This window comes from Labrus bergylta, chromosome 10 (assembly GCF_963930695.1).
Source record: "Labrus bergylta chromosome 10, fLabBer1.1, whole genome shotgun sequence".
Lineage (NCBI taxonomy): Eukaryota > Metazoa > Chordata > Actinopteri > Labriformes > Labridae > Labrus > Labrus bergylta.
In genome coordinates, this window is record NC_089204.1 from 21485814 (window position 1) to 21511961 (window position 26148).

Sequence of the window (26148 nt, forward strand, 5' to 3'; positions counted from 1 at the left end):
AAATCCTAAAAAAACTTTTTCTGATTGTACCTGAAGGCACCACGGGTGACGGCACTAAAGGAACTCCCCGCTTCTCCAGTCACAAAACACCGGACAGACCCACAGAGGGATTCTTGCCACATTGCGGTGATAACCATTCCAGATCGAAGAGAAAGTCTTTGAACAGTCGACGGCTGAAGGTAAATTTAAAAACCCCACTTAATACTCTTATTTTTTTTCTTCTAAAGCAGGTCAACTTAAGGCCCCGTCAGCCCCTTTTTTGTTTGGTTGGTTTATTAAACACTGTCTCTGGATCCAAGTCGAACAAATGTTGGCTTTTTGCTTTTAACATTATCTCAAACTATGACGCGTAGTATTGTAATATAACGGTACAGTCAGTATGCTCTGTATACCACATATCCCCGTTATATTTAACAGGCTTGCTAACCATTGCTGTCTTGTGGCCTTACGTTGAAACAATTTATCATTTTGACGACTAAACATCGTTCATCCTGATCCAACGTGAAGCTACACTCAGTCCGCTGCTGCTGCTGCTGCTGCTGCTGCTTGTGTTCATTTCCGACCCGAGCAACAACAAATGTGAGCTGGATAATGTTCGAGGTGGTTAAAAACAGAACACTTTACAGTTTTTGTTATACAATGATCATGTAGCTAACAGATACACCAACACGACCCCCAGTTTAGGCTAGCGAGCTAGCTAGCTGAAATACTGAAGACGCCAGCTTTATCTATTTTTAGGTGGTCAGACTGTAAGCTCTTAAGCCATACTTTACAGTGACTATCGTAGGCCGTGATTTGGATGAAATAACAGGTTTTATTTTTTATTTTTTTAGCATTGTTAAACCACCTGTGTCAGCCATGCTTTTGTCCATGTAACGCTATTTCCCCAGGTGTGTCCTACTAACGATGCAATGGCAGTAAATAATCCTCATCTGAACTTCCTCTCTCCTCTGTAAATATTAACCCAGATCATTAACCGAGAGTCAAACGTGTGTGTGTGTGTGTGTGTGTGTGTGTGTGTGTGTGTGTGTGTGTGTGTGTGTGTGTGTGTGTGTGTGTGTGTGTGTGTGTGTGTGTGTGTGTGTGTGTGTGTGTGTGTCTGTGTGTGTGTGTGTGTGTGTGTGTGTGTGTGTGTGTGTGTCTGTGTGTGTCCTGGTTGTTGGCAGTGTTACATTTGAGATCTATTTTTCCTCGTTTATTGAGAAGAGGAGAGGGGCGGCACGGGTGACTTGTTGTAGCCTTGTTTTTTTCCCCCTCAGACACGTCTCTCTCTCCCCCCCCCCCTCTTTTTTGGGGGGGGGAAAGAGGGGACAAAACTTGATCACAGATGTGTGTCGTTGGAAAAAAGACACGTCTATCCTGTTGGCAGGAGTAGAATTCCGCTAACAAAGCTGGAAAACTAGCACACAAGTCCACCAACATGTGAATCTCACTTGGAACATTTCAGACACAAAATGCTGATTGACTATGACTCGTAAATGCACATTATAAAAAAAAAAAGTCAATTTCCCATACCACTGCTTATGCCTCGCACACAAAGCCCACAGCACAACTCCTAATACTGACAGATTAGCCAAGAGACACAGTGATTGAACCAAACAGGAACATCTCTGTGCAGAAGAACTGGTGAGAAAGCAACTTTTCACAGACATAAACAGTGTGACTGCAGGGCGAGTCAAAAGGGGGCAAAATGTTGGAAGTGAGTCAATGGGGTTTATTGTTGGCACGGCTTGCAGCCCAGTTGCAGAGCAAGCCTCATTGCTTAAGCAAAGCATGTCAGAGTGTCAACAAGTGGAAACAATGAGTTTTCTGTAGGGCGACACAGCCATGGTTCAGCTTGGAAATCTGTCTCAGCCAAAAAAAAAAACGAATCTATTGACTTACAGCAGCTTATATCATCAACTTCCTCTTTCTTGAAAACAGCACAATTTTGTTTTGTTGTCCTCAAAAAATATTAGCAAAGCTTTCTAATTGAATAGAGTTATTGGTTATTTATTAAGTTTAACTTATGCTTATTTAGAGAGGCTTTTTGATACTTCAACGAGCTGCAGATTACTTAATGACATTTTCATGAATAAAACCAGCTTAGCTTTACTGGATATGATTCAGTTAGAACTTCGGCAATAACGCGCCTTAGATTACTGATGCTAACATTTCCCTTAGTAATAACTTGATAAGGGAGCACTGGGAATTTGGGATTAGTGCACATATCAACAGGACAAGACAAGGGCAACAGATACGATTTTTACATAAGCAGACGAGTCCAGGGATACAACGACAGTTCAGACCAAATGGAGACAGGAAATGTGAATAGAGACAGGAAATGTGAACATTACAGATTTTTTGCCTGTGAAAAGACGGGGTTAAAGAGTTATTAAGTCTGTCTTCAGGCTGTGGCTCCTTGTATAGAAATAAGAGCCCCTGTGTATTGTGAAGTTTCTATTTGACATCATCATAAGTCAGTTGGGTAGTCTAGCATTGCCCCACCCTACTGCCAGGTCAAAGCATGTTTGTGTATTGACTACATGACTTTTTTTTCCCATGACAAAGCTTGAAGAAAATCTATTTTGGATCTTAATGAAGCTCAATTAATACCCTGCTATTAATTTAGTTGCAGCAAAATAACTTAAACATTTGTTTGGTTGTACTGAAATAGGGGGCCTAATTGGAAAACACATTATAGGTCCTCTGACATTTAGAAAATGACAAACAGTTGACCTTTTAAACTTAATTTGGGCTTTTTAAAAAAAAAAAAAAACAATCACACATTTACAAATGTGCAAACCTGATTCTACAAATCGGAACCTCTAAGGCAGCTAACATAATGCCATTACCTGATGGCCTTGGCCCGTTTGTTACTCTAGCGTGTAGGAGTACAATGATGGTGCCAGCCAGTAGCCATTGATCATTTGATTTCCATCATAGGTTTTGCCTCCAGAGCCACAATATGTCATGGATTTAATCTTGTTTGTGCCATAATTAGAAACACATGAAGTTTAACTGCTACTCACATGATGTCCCAGTTTCCTGTGGCCTTTACTGCTTTTTTTGTTTTACAAATCTAGGCTAGTAGCACTATGTAGCCTATTTTGTATTTTACAGGAAAGTAATGATGTCACAATAAGACATTTTAATCATCAATGTGGGTCAGAAAGGGACTGTTTAAGCAATCTAATGTCGTCTGACTAGGATGGGCTGTGTATGAATACAATACAATAAAAAGACTACTACAACTGTTGAATACATTTTGCTCAGTTTGACAGTCATAAAGTCTGCGCTTTGGAAGGGCTAATATTAAACCAGTTGATGAAGGAAAATGACAAATGTGGTTACAAATGCATGTGGACAAGGGTGGGGAGTAGGGAGTAATTGTAAGGAATTTTAAGTAGTTCAAGATGTCCCTTTTGCATAGGACGGCTTGTTGTTACTTTTGTCCTATTGTCGTGCATGCTTATAGTACACCTGAGATGAGTAACCTTTTGTCCTGACTTGTTGGGTGAAAAACGTTGTCTCTCCTGCATTCCACATGTCTATCAAGTTTCTTAAATAAGGGCGTTTGGTGTTCGGGCATTTAATGAAACACAGGGGCTAAATCTCAGCACACCCTTGCCCCACCACCCCTCCCTTTTGATTTGCATAGGGTAGGGTGTCCTGTTTCTTCAAGGTATCTAGGCCAAGTGGTCATGTAGCCCGCCAGCATGTTGTAGTGGACATAAGCAGTGTCCCTTTTTCTCGTTTCCATAGCAACCCCTTGAAGCTCTGTTGAGTGAGCCTAAACCCAGACTAGACTAGAGCACTCCCAAACAAGAGGGTAAGGTGGGATTTAAGATTTGACCTATATGGCGTACTTACTATACTTTCTTTTCAGAATATTGTTGGCCTATATGAGATGCTATATTGGGGTTGAGAGGTGATATCTGGCCACACCAATTAGAATTTTTTACCCAATGTTCTTTGAAAGAAAAAAACACAAGATTAAGACCTAATCATGTATGAACAAGATCTGAACTTGAACACAACTTGTATAACAAGAACACATGGTTTCTTTAGCTCCTCTTTTTTTTGTTGGCCCAAAAACATGTTATACCTCAGTCTGTTCAGTTAAATGTAGTTCAGCAGTTCAATGTGCGTCTCAATTGAAGAAAAACATCAATGTGCAGCTTAAATGTTTGGTTTCTGATATGGTAGGGGCAGGAAAGGTAAACGAAATAAAAACATGACAATTTAGGAAACTCATGGAAGGCAGTAATAGTCAGTGAAAAAACACAATTTTATATGTAACAGACAAAACATTTACAAATGAAAGTCACCAATTTTTTTGTTTTAAAACAAATAGTTTATTTTATTTTATTTACAATCTGAAATGTATCTTGCAAATATTAAATTAAATATCAGAGAATATCCAAGTGCTTTTCTTGTCATTTCCCGCTTTAATCTGGAACTTTTTCTTTGATTTTCTCCCTCAGCCTCTTTTTACTGTTATTACTTTTAGCTGCCCAACGTGATATGCCGTGCATGTTTATTTTTTTCCTTTTCTAATGACAACGGCAACCATTCAAGAAGGTGTATGGTTATGAAACCTGTCTGTTAATCTCCTTATTGAGTTAGCGGTTCTGGTTCTAATCTTGAGGTGAGGATAAAAGATGATGTATAGTTTAACTGGCGAAAGAGTTTGTTGATCATCAAATTGGGTCTTTAAAGTGGTACAATGGGTGGCATCTTTAAGATAATTGCAAAGGTTAGTAAAACAAAGAAGGGAGGTCCGGACCGTGATGTGCTCAAAAATTCAACATGTAGGTCTCAGAAATGTCATCACACAGGCCAGGACAAAATCTTAATGTTCTGGGGGGTTTCTGTTCTGGGGGGTTTCCAGAACATAAAGAGTTGCGGGTTTCCTTTAAATAAATAGGCCAAGTAAGACCTGCATTTTCTTATCTGATTAGTTGGGTGAGAGAAACCACAACAATTGTGTAAGTCCTGTTTCTATTTACCATACTTATTTCTTGACTTTATGCAAATTAAAAAAAAAAACAAAAAAAAAAACGCTCAACTGATTTCACAGCGTATTAAGGATGCAGACTATTCAAGAGTCAACAATAAAATCGCAGTTATAAAATTGCGTTTTCTTCCTTACATGCAATGTCGATACAGATCTGTCAGTCTGTTGCAGTTCAGATATTTGATGAAGGAAAAGATGGGCTGAAGCCTTTGCTGCATTCCAATTTACTGCCTGTTGACAAAAATTGTCCCCCACGTGTTATCTTGGATATCATTTCTGATGTGCCTGCAGCCACATACTTGGAACAGAGATGCTGGTTCCTCTGGGGCTGTGAGGGCTCAGATAAGTGACTTATAAAACCACAGGTGGTTTCCTCATTAGTACACAGCAGCTGCCATACAGTGGTTGTTGTGTCATTCAGTTCACCTCCTTTGAGACTTCTGTAAGAGCAATCTACGTTTTATGGTCCGTCTCATTTTTACCCTCTGCCAAACGCCTAGCTCTGTTAATTAACAGACTGACTGGACACAATATTGTTTTGTGTTGGCAGTGTTGCTAAGGTCTCCATGATGAAAATGGTGCATCAAAATATTCCAGTTTTTCATTGATTTAAGGGGGGAAATTATTGAATTAAGGTATTTCATCTGAAATTAAAAGATGACAAATGAAATTACAAACAACATTTTGTTCCACTGAAAATTAAGTATTTTAAAATCCAGTACCGGGTTGCATCAGCTATGCAAAAGTTCAAATCTAGCTTATTCTGATTTACGACAGAGTTAACCATATGACGATTAAATCCTACACGTAGCTCTTAGTAGGTGTGAAGTCCTCCGTAAAATCTGTTTGTCATAGTGGACCTTTTTGAAAGTAAGTTGTGATAACTTGGAGTTAATGAGGACGGGTTTTTACTGACTAACATCTGTAGTACATTTTCTGTTATAGATCCTTCATAAATGATGACTTTCATTTGTAATCATGCTGATGTTTTCCATTAGCGGAGATAATTTAATTCATCCAACAATAGAGTATGCTACCATTAATTTAGCCTACCTTATAGTTTTCACCAATCAATATCACATCATGATATGGTGAGAACAACAGCTACACCTTTAAACTACACTTCTTGTAGTTTAAAGGTGTAGCTGTTATCACCATATCATGATGCTTTGTCACATTTGAAAGTCATTTTCGTCCCTGTTGTAGGTTAATGGCAGTTAACAGAAGTTAGTTTCAGCAGTTACTTCCCTTGAGGAAACACTGAAACAAACACTGCATTCAAATATGCTTTCTACAAATTGGCCAGAGGAAGTGAAAATGTCATCTGTAACTATCGATCTTAAATATTCTGAATATGATTTTATTAAAAATGGCAAACATATTCTCAGTTTGACAACTGAAAGCCTTGTAATCCCTTGTTTTAAAGTGTGTGCCCTGCAATGTTAAATTAATTGGTACGACTACATTTGAATGTCGTACATTTTGTGAATAAGACGCACACAGGCAATGCAAAGAAAACCACAAACAGTCAATGATGGGGTTATTATGGTGAAACTTTCAATGGGCCACACTTGAAAAAACACTCTCTGATTTAGAATAGGGACATTTCAATCTCTTCACAATTGTAGTGTAGTGATCTGACAAAGCTGAAGAGCAGTTTTCAGGCAGTAGTAGGAGGATGTTATGTAATGCAGCACGTGTTGGAGCTTCTGTCATGGCTGCCAGATTGATTATTCCCTGATAAAAATAAGTATCAGACCTTACTTCCTGTGGACAGCAAGTGTACTCACTCAAGGCCATCTTTCTCATGTATTTTTCTTACCTTGACTAGTTTGTGTGACTTTAACATGTTTCCAATAGCTTTCCCCTTGTGAGATTGTTTATCTGGCAAGGCAATTGTTTTCTAATTTTAAAGAGACTTTACTGTTGTGAGTCTATGTGTTTGCTATCGATTATCGACATCGTCCTGGGAATTACATGTTAAAGCAACTTGACACTTAAATTGGCAAAAGCCTTTTAAATGTGTAGTTGAAAGTTTTATGTACAAGAGTCAAGAAAGCATCTAAGAGTAATAGAAATCAGCTTTAACCTAAAATACTGTCATTAATTTACAGTCAAAAAGAATTGTATTGCGTTGGTTGTACTCAGATATTCATAGTGAAATTGATTTGAATTGATAGGAAAAGTCACACAGCAGCTTTTCACCTGTTTGTTTCACTCTATCTCTCTCTTTCTCCCACCCCCATATCTTAGTTTGTCCTACCATCCAGTTTCAGCAGATGGCTGTCCAGCAGTGAGTCTAGTTATGCTTGAGGTTCTAGTCGTTATTCCTTGTTTCTGTTGCCAATGTGCTTGCTCATGGCAGATTAATACATGTTCCATTTACTTAATATAACGAAGGGTACGCTGTTGATCTGCTCTTGAGATAATTTTTGACTGTCCCTGAGGATGTCGCCCGCAGTTGTCTTTGTTGAGCTAAGGGAGTTTAATGTGGGCTACAAATGTATTTTAGGAGGCCGGCAGGGTTTGAGTATCGGCAGAGGGCTTCAAGTCCCTTGCTCAGATTTCTGTGGATACTTAATGATGCTAACAAATGTTAAATCATACATGAATTAATATGTATTGCAAGCTAAAGAGTGGCATGTGGAAGCTGGCAGATACTGTAAAATATTTCACAGAAAGACTGAAACCATCTGTGTGTTTTTTTTTTGTGAGGTAGGTGAGCTGATTCTTGAATCTCCAAAACGCTGCACATTCCAAGCATATTACTCATCCCCTATGTGTCCACCGAGGCAAAACTGTGTAGAAACACTTGCTCTGACCCTCCCAAATAGTTGAACCAAGACAGACTTTGCTCTGCTGGCCGATGAGCATCTTAGAAGTTAACAGCGCATTACAAATGTTGCCCACAGATGTTTGAGCCAAGGTTTTACCGCTAATGACCTTATACAGTTTCTAGGAACACGCTGGATAAGTCATACTTCATAAAGCCATGGTTGAAGTATATTAACCCATTTTAATGATAAGACTGAACTACTGTGTAATCAAGAGCTGCGCCACACATAGTAAATTTGTAACCACATATCTGTCACTTTAACCAGGCTGGCCCCTCTTGTGTAAATATTGGTCCCTTGTATTGTCTTCCCGTCGGGGGGTTGTAAACACGGTGTAAAGGGATACAGGTGAGAGTATGTTGTTCACCCATTGTTAGTTTGTCTATCAAGATTAAAAAAAAGTTCCTGTAAAGGGATACTGCTTTTTCCAAAAACTGTGTAGAACGGCCAGGACAACACCCTTAGGACCCGATACAGGAAAATGGCAAACAAAGCATTCCTTTTACAAGCGTTATTTGAGGGGGAATATCATGTTTGTTTGACTTCTACGTGGCTGACCTAACCTGAGGTAAGCATACGATGCACTGTGATGGTTGACAGCCAAGCTCCTATCATGTCAATGTAAATTTTGATTTAAAACTGTTTTTCATGCTTCCCTACTTCTATCTATTCAACTATAAAAGTACAATTTCAATTGATTTTTTTTTTTTAAGGTTTATTTTTGGCCTTTTTCATTTATTGTAGAGACAGGACAGTGGATAGAGTTGGAAATGAGGGATAGAGAGATTGGGGAATGACAGGCGGGAAAGGCGCCACAGCCTCTGCAAATGGGGCACGCGTCCTAACCACTCGGCCACCAGCGCCCCAAATTTGAATTTCTCTTATGGATCAATCTACAGTGCATGATTGTGTTTCAATAATTGCTGACTTACATTTTCCGTGTGCACACACCTTCATTGTTTCTACTTGCCTGCAAATGAGGTTTGTTTTCCAAGGTGATTACTTTTTTTTCAGCTATTATAGTCCTTGGTGGAAACCCTGGAATAAATTGAGATTTGTCTGAGCACCTCGCTCAAGCACAGGCATGTTGTTGTTTTGAAAAGCCCTTTATTTGACGGCTTCAGGAGGACCCAAGTGTTCTCTGATTCCTGTCCTTACCTTGCATAAAGGGCGTATTTGTTTGAAATAAGCTATCAACTCCGGATGACAAGGTATACCGTGAAGGCCAAATGTAACAGGTCTCATTTTGACATACAGTCTGCATGCCTGTCTGCGTGCTTGTCTTGTGTGTAGCCTCCAGGCTGTTTGTATCTGTGCTAACATCTCATCAGTATTCATGTATCTGTACTCTTGACAGTTTCACAAAGGTCATTCTTTTCACCGGCACATTTCAATCTCACAGGTTGCATGTGTTATAAAGACCTAAAAACAATCATGAAAGACAACATGGAAAGAAATGAACTGCAGGAAACAAATGTGCAGGAATAGAGATAGTTGGAGAATGTAGTCAAAAGGTGCTGGCAGGGAGATGAATGAAGGAAGAAGTGGAAACTAAGAGGACAGAAGGTGAGGACAGGTCAGATAAAACAGTTTTCCTCCTTTTTTGAGGTCAGTGGTTGAGTCGATAAAAGGAGGAGGTGGAATTTAGACAAAGCAACAGGTGCCTTTTTTAGTATAAAGCCCCAATTCCCATCAGGCAATGATTTTAGTCTTGGAAGGCTTTACAAAAAAAAAGAAAACCTGTAAAGTAGCTTAGTTATAATCATGAGTTCATCTGTGCTACTATGTTAAATGGAATGTATCAAGGAAACTTCCTCAAAGTTTGCTTTTAAAGCTGGTGGTGCTCTCATTGGAAGTCGTCTTAGGTATTTGTAAATGAGTCAGTCGGTGCCATTCTGGGCTGCCTAAAGATGGGCTGCGGATGATGTGTTTATGTTTGTGTCAACTTGACATATAACACTCTTGGGTGGGATCTTTCTCTGGTGATGTCACATGTATTGCTTCATACATATCCCCTCCCGCCGGCCCACCAAACTTTAACTGTATTTACATTTGAGCTTAATTATGTTTGAAGGCAGAAATACAACTAAGAAGGATTGCATGGACAACAAAGGTCAGACCTATGCCCTTGAGGTTTGTACTATGTTCTATCTTTAAAGCTGTGTCAGCTGCAGGATGCCTTTTTGGAGGTCTGTTCATCTCTGATAGTCTTGTTTCTCTTATCATTTTTGTCTGTTTCCTCCAGACCATGCCGTTGCCTTTAGAGCTGTTAAACAAACAAGATAACCCTCTTCAAATTAAAAAAAATCAAACATTACGGGAGGAGCTTAATTAAATGTACTGCCAAAGTGACAATTTTCAGACTATAAACCCTGATTTTGGAGTAACAAGTCAGTGGCCCAATCTCGATGTCCACCCTCACACACTCACTGACTTTGGTGTGCGTTCCCGGTAAGTCTGTGAGGGCTTGGTGTCCCATTGTCAAATCATAAAGTGTGTGAGGGATCTCTCGCTGACTTTACGGGTCCTTTATGCACCCTGTCCGTAAGTGGGCATATCTGCAGACTTAACAGAAGGAATTACCCATAGTTCATAGCATTGTGACGTGAAATATATGATTTGATATAGGTATGATTAAACCTATGCTTTTCCCCGTTTCCCAAATGAGTAAAAAAAAGAGTACACTTCCAAATTGCATGTAGAATGTTCCTGTTTTTTCCAACATGGACTATTGGTCATTGAGCCGATCATTGGGAGCTTAGCAGGAGTAAACTAAAACCTGTCTATAAACTTGTACTGAATACATTTCTCCCAAGCCTCCTTTGTACATTTCCCAGTATTTGATAGCATTTGTAACCATGTCTCCTTATTTATAACACACGCTATATGCCTTTGCGAAATGATCCTCAGATTTTTACAAACATGTTTTTCTGGTTCATTAAAGTCAACTTTAATTGGATATTTTTCTTAAACTTTTTTACTCCAGGAATTGAAATGAGCACAGTCTTATTGGCATTAAGAATAAATATAATATTGGTTGGCTTGCCCTAAATTATATTATAAATTGGTCTTTGAGCTTTTTATGAATAATCCTAATAATAAATCCTTGATCATTTGTTAAATGTATCGATTCATAATGATGTATTTTTAAACTCCTAGGTTTGTCATGAAGTGGTTTGTATGATGTGTTGTCCAACCGAATTATTCTAATGGTTCAAAAAGTAATTGGAAGTCGAAAAGCTGAGTGCAAAAAGGGAGATGAAAATATAAAAAAAAAATACTGCTTTTATTTGAGCTATGCATTAGCATAACTGCAGCTTAAAGTGTCCCTGTGGAGTTTTTGACCTTTAGTAGTGCCACAGAGCTGTTTGTCTATGTGTGGATCCACATTATAGCCATCCTTAGAGGTTAATGCTGCCTCTTATTCATACAAGAAATTGACACTTTTAACGGTCTAACGTAAGGTTACCAGCAAAGATGGAGAAGACAAATGTAAGTAAACAAATGTAAAAATGCTGGATTAAAAAGTTGTCTTTGTTTTGAGAAGAAGGACATGCAATCAACACATTTGTTACACCTCAAGGATAAAGTCAATAAGAGGACCCACAAGGCATTTTTAAGAAGAGCTTGCTCCACTTCTCTTCAACGCCGAGGTTGCCTTGACAGAGCCTTGTAAAGTAATACTCAAACCACAACACTCACTTTGATTCCTCAGACAATCGTGTTTAAGTAAGAGGGTTTTTTTTAAAACCACAGATGGTACATGAGGGGAAGTGAAGTGAAAGTAAAGTGAAAAAATACATTCAACATTGGTATTTGATACTAACCAATGAACCTGACCCAGTACATTTTCATGTTTAACAGTCCACAAATGACCCCAGCCTCTGTTTTGTGACAGAACAAACTTCAAAGTTTTACAGCCACCTCCCAGGAAGAAGTGTTGTATGCTAAAAGTTCTGGGTGTGGTATCACTTTGAACTGAACTACTCACGTGCAGACTAACGCTAAAGCTGTGTGATTGTTGAGCGAAGAGATGCTGAGTGAAACCAATCTTAGTAAATATTGATTTAAAGATAAGCACAGTTAGGTGTTGTTTCAGTGATAATTATTCTGAACTTTGTTTCTTTGGACACACAAATACACTTCTGAAAGAGCAATTTAGTCCTCTGTGACTGGCTCTCACAAACCAGCATTTTGTTGATGAACCCAACGTAGCCCATTGTAATGCAACGGTTTTGTGCACTGCCTGGATCTGAATTGAACATTTCAATAACTGCAAAGAAAGCACCAAGGTTTGTGGTAGATTTTGAGGTGAGAAATGGGCTATAGGTTACGTCACAGACATACACTCAGGTGAGGGCTTTGTTTTAAGCTACACAGGATTGCATGATTAAGGCAAAGTAAAAGGAGTTGTCTTTGCACTTAAGTGCAGTGTTGAGGATGAAACAAAGCAAGCCTTGTTGAATGTGCCTCCAGTGTCTGTGCATCCTGCATAGAGTCCATCTCCCGTCATCCATGGTGACACATGGATGAGCTGATTTATCACTTAATAAGTGTAAACTCTGATCCTGGTTTAGAAGCAGATTCGAAGTTCAGCTGGTAAAGTGTATGTGAAAACCCCTCAAAGACCCCTGCAATGGTAACTTCAGTGTGCGTGCAAGGCTGAATATGCCTCATGTTTCTTGTTGCATTGTTTAAAAAAAGGGCCATTTCCTTGAACACTTCAGACATCCTCAAGCCAATTATGTCAGTTCTGTACGTACAAGCCGGCCTACGAAGTGTAAACATACAACAATAGAAGACGTCCAAGAACACACTTCAGCACTGTAGTTACAATCCTCCCCTTCTGTGTTGTCGTCCTTGTTGTTGTGAATTTTGTGTGAATCTGAAGGGAAACAAGAAGCGGCCAAGGTCAGAATCTGTTGTTTGGACAGTTGCTTCAATGTTTTTTTTTAATCTTGACTTTCCAAAATTTCCAACGCAAGGCTGAAGCATTTCTGGACTTCCCTCTGTCTCTGTTGTTCTCTGCAATCGAACTGTATTTTGCTCAAGTGTCTTTTGTGGGATTTCCATCTGTTTAGCTCCTGGCAGAAACTTTTTTTTTTAACAAACTCTCAGCCACTTGTTCATCACCAGGCGTTTGTTAACCTCGATACACAAAGATTTGCTTGGGTGGGATTTTCCACAGCCTCATACTAATGCAGATTGTGTGTTACAACAAGGTCAAGTAACAACCAGTGAAAAATATTCAGCTAATACAGTGTGTGCTACAGACATTGTATTTTGTCCATGTCTAGCTAAGAATAATAGCAACATTCGAAAATACATGTTCATTCCCATACAGCTTTAGAAAATAACGAATAAATGACAACTTAAAAACAGATGCTTTTTGAAGTAAACTGCAGCCACATAATTAAACAGTTAAATAAAGATCAGTTTAAAGTTTCAGGATTAGTTTGTTTTTCCCTTTGCCAGTTAAATTGAGTGAGATTATTTCCTCAGCGAGCTCGCTGTAAGCTGATTCATAGACCAAAGGTCCCCAGCACAAAGCTGACTCAGTGACGGCTAATCTCTGATGCGTCTGAATTGTACATCGTTAACCCTCTGAAGCAATAACTGTGTTTTTGCCTTTTTGCTCAGCTCAACACTGCTCTCCTTTGCCCCTCTTCACAGTATGTAAAAGTTAACAGCAGGTCATCCGAGGAGTATTTTTCCTATAGCTCTTTTTGTTTGTTTGTTACATTCGAAACAGAGGGTTATGAGGTCAAATTGTTCTCCAGAGCTTGGCAGGAATACATCTGATGCCAGGTGTTTGTTGAAGTTGTAGTCGACCTAGCTTGTAACCTATTTATTTGGCCCTATTTTTCTGGCCTAAATGAACAGGCCTCTGAGCTCAGCTGAGGGAAGAAGAGATGAGGTACTGATGTGCAGTTTGTTGTCCTGCCAACCAGCCTTTTGGCCTGCTAGCTGAGGCTTGGCTGGCCGTGTTGGGGCCTGCCTGCTGGCTGATTGCCCTCTTCACAGGGGTGGGGCTGTCTCAGTGCTGACCTTCACTCTGATTTATGATTTCCTCCTTGCAGTCCTTGCCCCTCCAGTCCTCCCTCTTTCCTCGTATGCACACACCAGATCAGGACATGCCCTCAGATGTACCTCACACTCCCCCCAGTACACAAACAGAGCCACCCTGTATCCACCACCCACCTCGGGTTGTGTAAACACACATCATACAAATGCATGATATGTAGCAGATGTGAGTTCCTCTCCTTGATAATGCTTGGCTCTGCTTTTGCATGAAGTCTGAAGAGAAACACAGACTGTAGAAACTAATTTCACAACTTTAAAAGCTGGTTTGATAGTATTTCTTTCTGCTGCACTTACTGTGTTGAAGCACCCATCATATCGTTTCTTCGTTTTGGGTCATAAATTGTTCAAGTAACTGAAATGCCGTGGTCAGCAGAATTGACTAACTCCTCCATCAAAGTGCTGAAATGAAGATTTATTTGTTTGACCCTGCCTGTTCATCATACTAACTGAAGGATTGATGACTGCCTTGCTATACATGTTCCCATTTCTCTTCCCATCCATTAGTTGTCGACCTGTCACGGCTGTTATATATTGTTATTGTGGTTGGTTAAAAAATACCACTTGTGTAGTACTTGTTGGAAAAGAAGGCCATGCATAAAACGTCAGGCGGTGTTAAATCAACTTGAGATGTTGTCACTGATTTTAAAAATGTTTCCCTGCTGTGAAGATCAAAGTGTTGAAATCTGTTAATTGACTGAGTCTTCATCTGTTACTAATGTTATTGTAAAAGCTTTTGAATGATCTGAATAATTTGTTTAATGTTTCATGGCTGTGAAGTGCAGCTTAAGTTGTTTGCTTCTCAATTTCCAGTAACTGAGAGTTGGCCAAATGATGTGACTCATTTCACTGGATGCTCTTCTAGTTTCCTGGTCTGACCAATCATCCGGTCCATGACCACACCCAGTAGATTTTAGGAAGTGAAAATGGTCATTCCTGCATTCTGATTCCTGACCTATTATGTTTCCTTTGAACACAGGGGGGGCATTGTGCAGGCAAGAGCTGATGAGGTGAAGAAAGCCAAAGGAGGAGGCCACTGTTGTTCACCTGGTTTTCTATCAGCCCTTACCCTGATCAACCCTGACGCCTTCTGTCTCCCACATCACTTCAAGAGGAGGCGTGGCTCCCTCTGGGTGCAGGAAACACCATGTGCCAAAACTGGAGAGGACTCTCCGCTGCAACATAAACTGCATAACCTCTTGCAAACTTCCGCTAGTACGGGGACTCTCCAAATCCTCTGCGTTGCTCACCAGCCAAAATGAAGAAGGTGGCACAATGGTCAGCGGACGACGTCTCTGACTGGCTGAGCAAAGAGGGGATGCCGGAGTACATGGATGCTTTACGTGAGACAGGAGGTCTGGCTCTGCTCAGGCTCACAGAGGCCGATTTCCAGACGCCCCCCCTCTCCCTGGTGTCTTCTGATGGTGGGCAGCAATTGTTGGAGCGACTGGAGACGCTAAGGATAGAGACTCACATTGAGGCTCATAAAAATGGGCATGCAAACGGGCACGCTGGTGGGCTACCGAATGGAACTACCAAGCCTCAAAGGAATGGCACATTGGGGATAAAGGACTTCAGGATGGAGATGGTCCACATCCCCATCCCGACAATTGAGGCCTCTCGCTCCTCATTCCCTGTAGAATGGGGGAAGACAGGCATAGCGTTTGTTTACGCGGTGGTGTGCTTTGTTACAACCACTGTGGTAATTTCAGTAGTCCATGAAAGAGTACCGCCAAAGGAGCATACCCCACCGCTGCCTGATAAATTCTTCGACCTGTTCAATAGGGTGGAGTGGGCCTTCTCCATCTGTGAGATTAACGGCATGATGCTGGTGGCACTGTGGCTGATACAGTGGATGCTCCTCAAACACAGGTACGGTCTAGTTTGTTCAGCCAAGATGTTTGTTTCAAGTTAGAATCTGAATTCAATCGCAATAGAAGATTATTTTTATTTATTTCTTGTCTCTTTTTTTTTCCCAGGTCAATAATTGGCAGGCGGTTCTTTTTCATTGTGGGCACACTCTATCTGTACCGGTGTATTACAATGTACATCACAACTCTGCCTGTTCCTGGGATGCACTTCAAATGCTCTCCAAAGGTAAAAAAAAAAAAAAAATAGTCCACTTTTATTTCACTCTCTACTGGCTGAGCATCAATGAGTTTTCTTTTTACGCTTGAATGTTTTTTGAACAAACATTCTGAACGGCTTCAAATGAAAAGATAAAACCTTGTTTTTCAGTCCATTTTTTTCATTTTTTGCCATTATTTCTTGTAGATATCAGTGTTGTGTGTATGTATAGTGTATATATACACACACACTGATATAACAATATGTTGCACTGCCACTGTGCAGCGCAGCATTAATGTTGGGTAGAAGGTATCTTTGACAAAACATGAGGACTTATTTCAGAGACAAATTAGACTCTCCTCGTGAAAATCAGTGATAACATAGATGAAGGTCTGTGTTTTCCATGAATCTAACCTCCTAGTGGGGTTTTTATGCATGTCCTGACAGAATGCAATGTTTTTATTATTAAAACCAACCTGAAATATTTGAGAACACCAGTTGTACCACCAGCTGTAAACACTATCGTTAAGTTTGAGTTCAATAACCAAAATCTGCTTTTAAAGAATAAAACCATTATAGTTTATAAGGTTTGGGAATGTGAGTCTTAAGGTCATTGGCATGGTTATTAAAACAGTAAAACAAAAAACAAGGAGCGTGGGAGACATGTAAGGACCCACAGGATGTTTAAGTTGAAGAAACCCAAATCGCTCTACTCCTGCACTGTATTGGAAATACATACCGTACAATGTTTCCTATTATTTTTGCAAAAGTGTTGGCACGTAATGCTTATAAATTAATCAGATGGTTGGTTTTTTTTTGGTTTTTTTTACCAAAAAAGATTCTTAAAAAAATACATTTTACACATTACAAGGCCTTTTGGTACTGAATGCCTCCAAACTGTTGGAAGGGGCCATCCTTCATACCAAACCCTCACAATACTGTCATTGCAGGAGTTTAGCTTGTAATCATTTTAATATTTTCTATATTCGCTTTCTCTTAACTGGAACTCTCCTGAGATCAGAATCTGAAGAAGAGACGTTTTAAAATGAACGAGGTCATTTAGAGTAAAAGAAGTATCAAATGAATTTAGAGGTGAGACGAGGCTCCAGACCCTTGTTAGAAGTCAATTTACTTTCATTTATGTTCCCATAATGATTTAATGGCTGTGTGTCTTTCAGCTTCTTGGGAACTGGGAGGCACAGATGAGGAGAATAATGAAGATGATTGCGGGTGGGGGCCTCTCCATCACAGGTTCCCACACCATGTGTGGAGATTATCTGTACAGCGGCCACACCGTCATGTTAACACTTACATACCTCTTCATCAAGGAGTGTAAGTTGGACTTTGTTTTTTTTACCTCTAAGCTATTGCGTTCTGTGATCACCATGTTTCTATATTTATATGTTCAGAGGATCATTTCAACACCACATGTTCATACTTTCATATTTATGACAACATGTGCTCGGTTTCACAACTACCTCTCACTTTTCAGTTCCTTCTGTGTCTATGATTAAGTGCCACGCTGCTTTGCTTTCACAACACATCTCTGAATAATCCCAGCAAATGTAGACACAGAAAATGCACAGGAAACGTTTTTTTGCTGCTCACTCACGTGTTGGTTAACACGCATTGGTGTCAGCGTGTAAAGACTTGACACTGTTACACAATCACATTATAAGTGCCTCAGCGAACATTTCCATTATCTCACTTACTTCATACGTGAAGCCACTTTCTGCCTCACTGAGCACAAAGGTCACAAGTTACTGCATTTGATCTGCTTGGTCAAGTGGTCAATGTGGTTACATTTCTACGGCTACATTTGAGCTAGAGTTCTTCCTCTGCTACATTGCATGGTACTTAATGGATTTCCCACCTGTAACAGTAGTGACATCTAGTGTTGAAAAACAGAACTGCATGATTTTCATTTATGCTCTTTCAACTGTTAAGCCAAATGAGATGATTTTCCACCAACTTGCTGATGTCCGTCAGGCCTGAATGCATTTTTAACCTTTTACTTAAACAGCATATAGTTTTATGCAGTCTGGATCTTTTGAAGTGTCAATCATGCTATTCTCATTTTCATTGGCAGATTCTCCTAAACGTTTCTGGTGGTATCAGTGGTTCTGCTGGAGCTTGAGCGCAGTGGGGATTTTCTGCATCCTTTTGGCCCATGACCACTACACCGTGGATGTGGTGGTTGCATACTTTATCACAACGCGTCTCTTTTGGTGGTACCACACAATGGCCAACCAGCAAGTAAGTGCAACTTATGTAACACAGTTCAATTCTGAATTAGAATTAAGGGAATGTTTCCACTAGTCTTTATAGTAAATATCTATGTTACATAGAGTATGTACAATGAGGATGCAGAGGCCTAGCAAAGACATTTGATGTCCTTTATTGTTAATCCCTCTTCTTGCACATTTGTCAGTCAAACACTGCAGTACATTTCTTGAGCGGTTTACAATCTTGAGTAAATAATTGTTAAAATTATGTGTTTAAAGATGTACAACCTTTCTGCATACACACTGATAGTGAAGTTTAAATAAAACGTGTATGTAGTTTCAGCAAAATTATAAGAAAATAAACTGTGGTAAGATAAAGGAAGAAAAGGCAATTTTAGAGGAAAAACTAATCATAAACTTTGTTGCCAATAGATATTAAAGATTGGTACAACTCGTATGTAAGAACTTAGAGCCAACAGCAAATTAGCTTGGGGGGGGGGGGATATACAGTATAATCCGTGTTGTTTATACACGTTGCCCATAGAGTTAGACCATTTAAAGAAGAAATGCTAGTTTGAGCTTTATAGATATTGAAAGGTTGATCTTTTGGCGTGCTGTGCGTTGATTTAAAGGAGTCAATGTGAAACACTTCAGCATCAGATATGTTGCATCATGGGAAGTGAAAGTAGTCCCTGAAATATTAGCTGAAAACAAAATCAATTAGTGAGAAACGTGCTTAACTGTAACTATTAGTGATCCCCGCTTACAGTTCTTGTGTTGTTTGTTTTCAGTCGCTGAAGGAGACATCACAAAGTAACCCTTTCTCGCGGGTGTGGTGGTACAGACTCTTCCAATACTTTGAGGAAAATGTAAACGGCACGGTCCCTCGAAACTATCAGCTGCCGCTGTCATGGCGAGGGTTGCAGTGGAACCGTGGTGTGAAGTACAGCCGACTGGACATCCAGTGACCACTCATCATGTCAGCTGGCAGGCGAGGACTTTGACTTCCTTAAGTGCTGTTTTTAGCCGGGTGAAGATGGCACTGTTAAATGTAGCGCTGTCCTTTCAACTCTAGTAACAGACACATCCCTGTCCACATGGGTAGCACTGTGACCCACCTAGTATTTTTCTTTCTCCATTTATGTACATAAATATATATATTATTTTTGTTTTTTTCTCTTGTCCTTTCTCTCCTCCGGTAGCTTTGTAAACACAGAGCACTAATTTATATTTGTTTTTCTTTTCCTCTTAAATGGCCACACGGCCGTTTCTGCTTTTTGTCAGCAGAGCTTTAAAGCATTTCAATAACTCCTAAATCGCTCAAAGTTTTTGGCCAAAAACGGCCTCCTTTTTTTTTTTTTCTCTCTCTCTGCACAAACCATAGTTAATGTCTTCATCTTTTTCAAGACTTTTAGTGCAAAAAGTGTCAATCGAATACTTTTATCAAATACTTATTTGATAACCAAAATGCCATAAGCATTTTTTCTTTTCGTTTCTTTTTTTATAGCTAATTACTTTTTTGTAAACCACCCTTGCTAAAATGAGTCAAAGGTGCAAAAAAAAAAGATTTTTTTTAAGTATGTCAGACTTTATTTTTCAAAAAGCAAATGATGTCCAAGAAAAGATTTTTAGATTTTTACCTTTTTCAAGATGGATAAGTGAGAGCATGAGAATTTAACGTGGTGAAACATGAATCCAGTGCCTTCCTTAGCTTGATTGTAAAACAGTTCAAGTACTATGTGTCTTGTGTCTCTGTGCTGCGGTTGTAAACACGCCGTGGTACGAGGTGGTACTTAGTCAACACTTTTGTTCCCATGAATGTAAAAACAACTAAGCCAGCCTTACTAGAGAATCGGTTTCTCCCCAAATTTAGGTGCAGTGAGTGAAATGTCCAGTTTATTTATTTTGATGCTTTATGATGTCAGTTTGGGTGTAACTGGTTAATACTGTTCTAACAGATATAAAGGACTGTTAATTGTAATTTTTTATGTCCATAACATTTCATCTGACCAATCAGTCGTAGACTAACACCAGCCATGTTCAAAGCCCAATCATTGAAGCTGAGTCTCCCCCCATGTCTGCTAGTTTGACTTTACATCATGACATTATAGATGCTGATTGGATAATACATTTCTCTGTGGCTGAGTTATACTGGACCTTACACTCTTGTGCATCATTGCTGCATCTCTCACTCAGGAGATAATGAGCCCCTCCGCTCTTGTTCCCCACATTTTGAACTCCTCATTATCCTAAATACTCTCTTGTGTTGTATCTGTGTTTTGGTGGAGAGATCTAGAGGGGAATGTGACACTTCCTTTGAGTAAAGGGAATGTCAAAGTAATGAAAACAGAAGCGTCGGTCACACTCTCTGAGCATGTCTGTCATGAATCCGCGCGTGCTTTGTGTGGCTTTTTATTTTTTTCTTGTATTAAATCAAGCTGCTACTTCTACAGTTTGAGGAGAACATATCCTCTCCATTTCCTCCTTAAACGGAAACGCCACAATGATCCTCTTTCTAGAAGTAGCAAACGCTTAGCATGGAGCCTGTTAAAGGGGAACAAGTGGAAGCATGATGCACAGAGCTGGTGATATATTCGGATACCATTGATTTCCATGAATGTGAAAATATGTTTGTATTATTAATTTTGGCTTTTTTTTTTTCTTTTGTGTAACTATGACTGAAAGTTGAAAAAATAAGTATTGCACAAGTTCATCTATAGGGAAAGATTTAACTGACAATGTGAAATGTTGATTGCAATATAAAGAAATAAGGATTGAATTAAAACTGCACTAAGTTTCAGATTATACATATTCCAAATGAATAGTTATAATGATGATGATGTAATTAATTTCTTTAAACATTGTCTAAAGATGAAGGTGAGAAAATGACATAACTTTCATGTAAGCTTATCGATCTAAAACCTTGTAATGCCAACATGAGTCTTAATGTTTAAGATGAATAACAGCACAGGTTTACCTTCTTTCCTTTAGCATAGTCCAATCATTTCACCTCTACAGAGAACAAGTTTTAAGAGCACAGCAGCAGGTTCCTTAAATACAGCCAAATCTCGACATGTGACGGTGTTTGGAGCGATGGTTTCTCTTATAATGTACGAGGGGTTTGAATGAAAGTTGGAGTCGATGTTAGTCCACTAGTTTGCCAATCAAGTTTTTTTTGTCTATAAGAAACGTTTGTTATCCTGTATGTTTCTATTAAAACTCCTCGCCCTCTTTGTCCCCTGTTTGTGCGTATACCAGATGTTTGTAAGATATCATAAAGGATTCTACTTGGGACGCTTTTGAATAAAAACATTTTACTATAATGTATTTAATTTACTGTCTGTCTCTTTCTTTTAAACTGTCTGTTTTTTGGCACAATGAGACGGTCTCATTGTGTCGACTCATTGTGCCAAAAGATGATGTCATTGCAGACCCAGAAGCAGCCAGAAGAAGGCCCCATTGAGTCATAAACAAATCCCATAAAGTGAAGGGGGGGGGACTGCTTCATAAATGTGTTATATTTCCCTCTGCACGTTTTTTTCTGAAGCAGTTATTTAATACATTTTGAGCACAGTGGGATTCTCTTTAACTTTGTTTAAGTATTTTTAACCAGGATGCAAACCTAAGTCTTAATCTCAATGTCATAAATTAGCTGAGCATGACATTTTTGAACAAGCACCGGCCCAAGGTTATAGCTTAGGGGTAAAATAGTGATGCTCATTTTTATTTATATTTGCATTATAAACTTCAAACTGCCTCATAATAAAAAAAGGCTCTACAGTGGGTATTAAAAGTATTTAAGCAAAACTAAACTTAAGAAAACGTTGGTGTTTAAGAACTCAACAACTCTCACCAAGAAGCTGATAAAGAAGAATGGATTTTCCTGACATTTGAGGAATCGATGTTGTTGACCTTATTTTACTCAAGGAATGCAATTGTGAATGTGTAAAGGGAATTTTCCCAAATATTTTCCTGAAAATGTGTAGCATAAATCAAGGGGCTGCCACCACAGCCGACAGATTTCTGAGCGGTCTAAAAAAAAAAAAAAAAATTAGATCACGACCTCAGCTGCTTATAAGTTCAGGCTCAGGGCTCTGAGGCACCATAAGGCTTTTTCTCCACAGATGACCCCTAAGAGAGCAAAAGGTCCTCACCATATCTGGGATGAAAAGCTGCACATTTATATATTTATCTGGAGCTGGCTCCTCGTCCAGCTGGAGAACTCGCTGGCACCCTGGAGAGACTTTGCTGCCCGGCCAAGCTCAACTCCCACACACTACTACTGTACAGAGTCAAATGAGGGAAAGGAGAGGGAGGGGAGGCCGCGCTTTAAGCATCTTCTACTTTCAGCTGACTTCATTAAATAGGCCAGAGTGATGCTCTCAAGATAGTTCTCAGCTTAATGTGGCTAAAATATTTTAATTATGTAGGTGTACAGACCGTACCGTAGATAGAAAACAGACTGTGCTTAATTACTGTCTCCTTGTACCTGTTTTGACAGCTTGGGAAGGTAAAATGCTCAGTGTTCAGTTCCAGATTTAGTTCAAGGATCTATCAAATCATTTTCTCTAAATTATTTTACTCCATGAATTATGTGTTAGCATGTGGAAACTCACCCTTTTGCTCTGGCACACACATTGCAGCAGCATGTTTCCAATCTGGTCCCCCTCTCTGTTCTGCTGTCCTTCAATCATTTACCACAAGACCAAAAATGATTACAGATTTTGCCTCGAGAAATCTTTTTTGTTTTTTCATTTTTTTTACAGTTAACAGAGCAACCTTTCCTCCCTAAAGTCCTCTAGGCCAAGAACAATAAAATAGCCCGACTCATGGGTTCACAGGCGAGTTCTAGTCTATTCTCAGCAGTGCTTTGGCCTACTGGAATACCATACTTAGTCAGTGGAGATAAAGTCGTCTGAGAGCAAATGGTGTTTTGACTATTAATGGATAATTCGGGAAAGTGGGTGGTATGAGAAAGAGGGATTCGGGTAATTAAACTGTCAGAGTGTAAACAATCATGTTCAGGACTGTAGTGCTTATCTCTTATGTGATTGTGCTGGTGATAGTTAATGGACTATCATCTACATTTACTGGCATACAGTCCACTTAATGTTTGATTTTTTTTTTTTGTGAAGACAAAGTTTTGAGTTCGAACAAGAATTCTGAGCACGTCTTTCCGGGGTTTTAACCTTTCTCTAGTGCTCTTGAGTGTTTCTGTGGTGCAAGTGAAGGAGAATGCATATTTCATTGGTTGATATTAAAAACATTTTAGTTTTCTAGTTCAACGAGTTCAGACATTTGTGTTCTAACATGTATGAGGTAATTTTGGTACAGCGTTATTAGTGCAGTGCATGTGTGAAATTGACTTTTAAAGGGAGATTTTCTTAAGTCAATTCAGACTGAACTCTAAACTACAAAAACTTTTGGACCACTAGATGGCATCAGGAACAACACAAAGCTGATGATCACATTTAGGTTGTAAGGCTACAGCTGTTTACATACACATTAAGCGTCCATTAACTTATACGACTTTATATGTGTTTCCGTCTATGTGGAGAAGCCAAATTTTAATTCTCTTTTTAGCTCTGTTTTTGGTTTCCTCCACCTTGTGGAAAAACACGTCTGGTTCTATTACATCTCCACTGAGCTAACCAGTGACCTTCTTTCAGTGTCTGTCTGCTGTTTGTTGTCTTTCAGGTTGCTAAAGGCCCTACGAGGCACTCTCACTTTGCATCAATTCTGGCGCGTGTGGGCAAAGCTGTATTACCTTTTGCCTCTTTGCTGATCTTTTCCTGCATGTGTGAAAGAAGATTTTTCTGATAAAAAAGAAATCATATCCTGTTTTCTGTAAACTTGTTAAATGTATCACTCACTGTGATTGTTTGCTGTCAAAAATGTAAATAAAAGATGCTATTTTGGCAGCGTGCTGTAACTCACCTACCCAGCAACTCTGGTTCCAAGCATTTCAAATAACTACATAGAAATAATCAATAATGATGCTGATGATCTCGTTTGCTTTTGTAGGTCATACATATGCATCAGCATTACATTAAGTCTGTTTCATAACCAGCTTTAACAGTGGTTCTATAGCTTTAATGTTAAATAAGCTGCCTGTAGCTGAAAACAAGAAGATAGCTGTGAGAGGGAATCTCAAGATAAAAAGTATTCACAGGTCAGCTCAATAATAAGCTAAAACTACCAAATTCTGTTCAAGCAAGCAAGACTGCAGATTAAGTGATACATGTCTGTAGGTTAATTTGATTGATTACAGCTGGTTTGAGCGTAGAGCGGTTATCATACTCTGTGCTGTGTAAGTTTTCTCTGCTGCAAGCACAGATCGAAATAAGTAAAAAGAAAAGGCTCAAATAGCAGCATTCAAAAACATCAGATATGATTTGTTTTTATCTCTTCAGATATAGTGACAGAGATTACAACACTAGTCTGGAGGACTCGCACACAGACGTTTCATTTTAAGTTAACCCTCAGCCTCAGGAGACTTAAAATCATTGAAGTACTCTCAGGCCCAGAACAAATGTGACCTCTCGTTGGTGCTGATGACGTTGGTAGCTGTAATGATTACAGTTATTTTCATCACACACCCCATTATCAGGGCTAGAGAGATGTAATGCTGGCCCTACACTCGTCTCAAGATGCCATGAAATGACCAGGGCGAGAAGAGGCGAGCATGTCATCTGCGCCGCCCTGCTAACCACTGGAGTTTACACTCGCTTCACAGCTTCCTCATCATGCCACGCTCTGTCAGCTGGGCCAACACTCCCTACTTCTTCTGACCGCTTGAAATTGCAGTTTTTTGTCCATCCACCACTGGAGATATGACTCAGTAAGTGGCTGTCATCACAGCCAATATGACAAGGTGCTGATTTTCAGTGGTGGAGCTAATCCCCGGGCCATGTCGCACACTAAAAAGTCAAACTCTAGCGCTGACTTTACTTTTAAGGGCGATATGGTTCATGATTCTGCTTCCTCCAGCTTCTACAGTCATACACATATCGGTCCCAGTCCACAGTCCAACTCATCGCCTCAGAGTACGACATACTGTGTGATGTATCGAGTCAAAAGTCATCTCGCGCCAATCGAGGGGACACTCTCGTGGTTGATGGAAACAGTTTCTGTGCCATCTGTCCGCAGTCCTCGCCACCAGTACTGGCACTAGGGGAGCTCATAAATAGAGAGATATCGTCAGACATCTCATCACTCTACCTGGCACCACGATTTTCATGCATCATCCTTGAACAGACACTCAGATTTCTGGCTGCTGAGTAGTTTATTTTTGTGGATGGATTTTTTGGAAATGGACCATTTTTGGGGGAGCAGATGGCAGACTAATTCCTGTCAGATACTGGATTTAAAAATGTCATTTAGATAGAGACTGCTGAACAGTGGCTTCTGGCATCTATTGAGCACAGACATGATTATTTAGTTTGTTGTCATATTTTTATGACCCTGCTGATAAATGCCCTCACTTTTATGAGAATCTTCACATCAATTTAAAAAGCAGAGCATGACTCATATCTTCAACCTCACATCACCTCTGTCTACATTCATTAATAGGTGTGGTTGGGTCTGGCTAAGTGTGCCTTGTTAGACTTTTAACCACACTCAACAAGGAGGAGAACATTTTTTATTCACTTCATCAACGACACCATCAAATAAACTGGAAACTAGAAACAGGTATATTTTCAGCGGATGTTATGTTTCTCCCTTAAATTATTTGAACACACCAATCAAGAAGCTGTTGTGGTGATATAGTGATATCCAAGCAAACAACTACTCTATGTAGATTTGCACATCCAGTAGATGTGGAGAAACATTATTTACAAGTCAAGCTTCTAGCCACCTGACAAGTACATCTTATAATCAATACTCTTTAAGCTGGTTTGGTCATTTCAAATCTCTATTTACAGATTCTGGCTAAAAATAG

General features: G+C 39.5%; 1 protein-coding gene across 1 annotated transcript; it reads left to right on the forward strand.

Moving 5' to 3' along the window:
• Nucleotides 1–22: 22 nt before the first annotated feature.
• On the forward strand, nucleotides 23–21533 carry LOC109981926 (phosphatidylcholine:ceramide cholinephosphotransferase 1). The gene is made up of 6 exons (XM_020630919.3): nucleotides 23–179; nucleotides 14894–15786; nucleotides 15894–16011; nucleotides 17160–17313; nucleotides 18071–18237; nucleotides 18998–21533. The coding sequence occupies exons 2-6, from the start codon at nucleotides 15173–15175 to the stop codon at nucleotides 19172–19174; spliced, it is 1230 nt and encodes a 409-aa protein (XP_020486575.1). The 5' UTR covers nucleotides 23–179; nucleotides 14894–15172; the 3' UTR covers nucleotides 19175–21533.
• Nucleotides 21534–26148: the final 4615 nt, after the last annotated feature.

Coding starts and splice junctions, on each gene's coding strand:
- LOC109981926 (XM_020630919.3), top strand. CDS start 15,173: ATGAAGAAGGTGGCACAATGGTCAGCGGACGACGTCTCTGACTGGCTG. Junction 15,787..15,893: donor TGGATGCTCCTCAAACACAG/GTACGGTCTAGT, acceptor TTTTTTTCCCAG/GTCAATAATTGGCAGGCGGT. Junction 17,314..18,070: donor ATACCTCTTCATCAAGGAGT/GTAAGTTGGACT, acceptor TTTCATTGGCAG/ATTCTCCTAAACGTTTCTGG.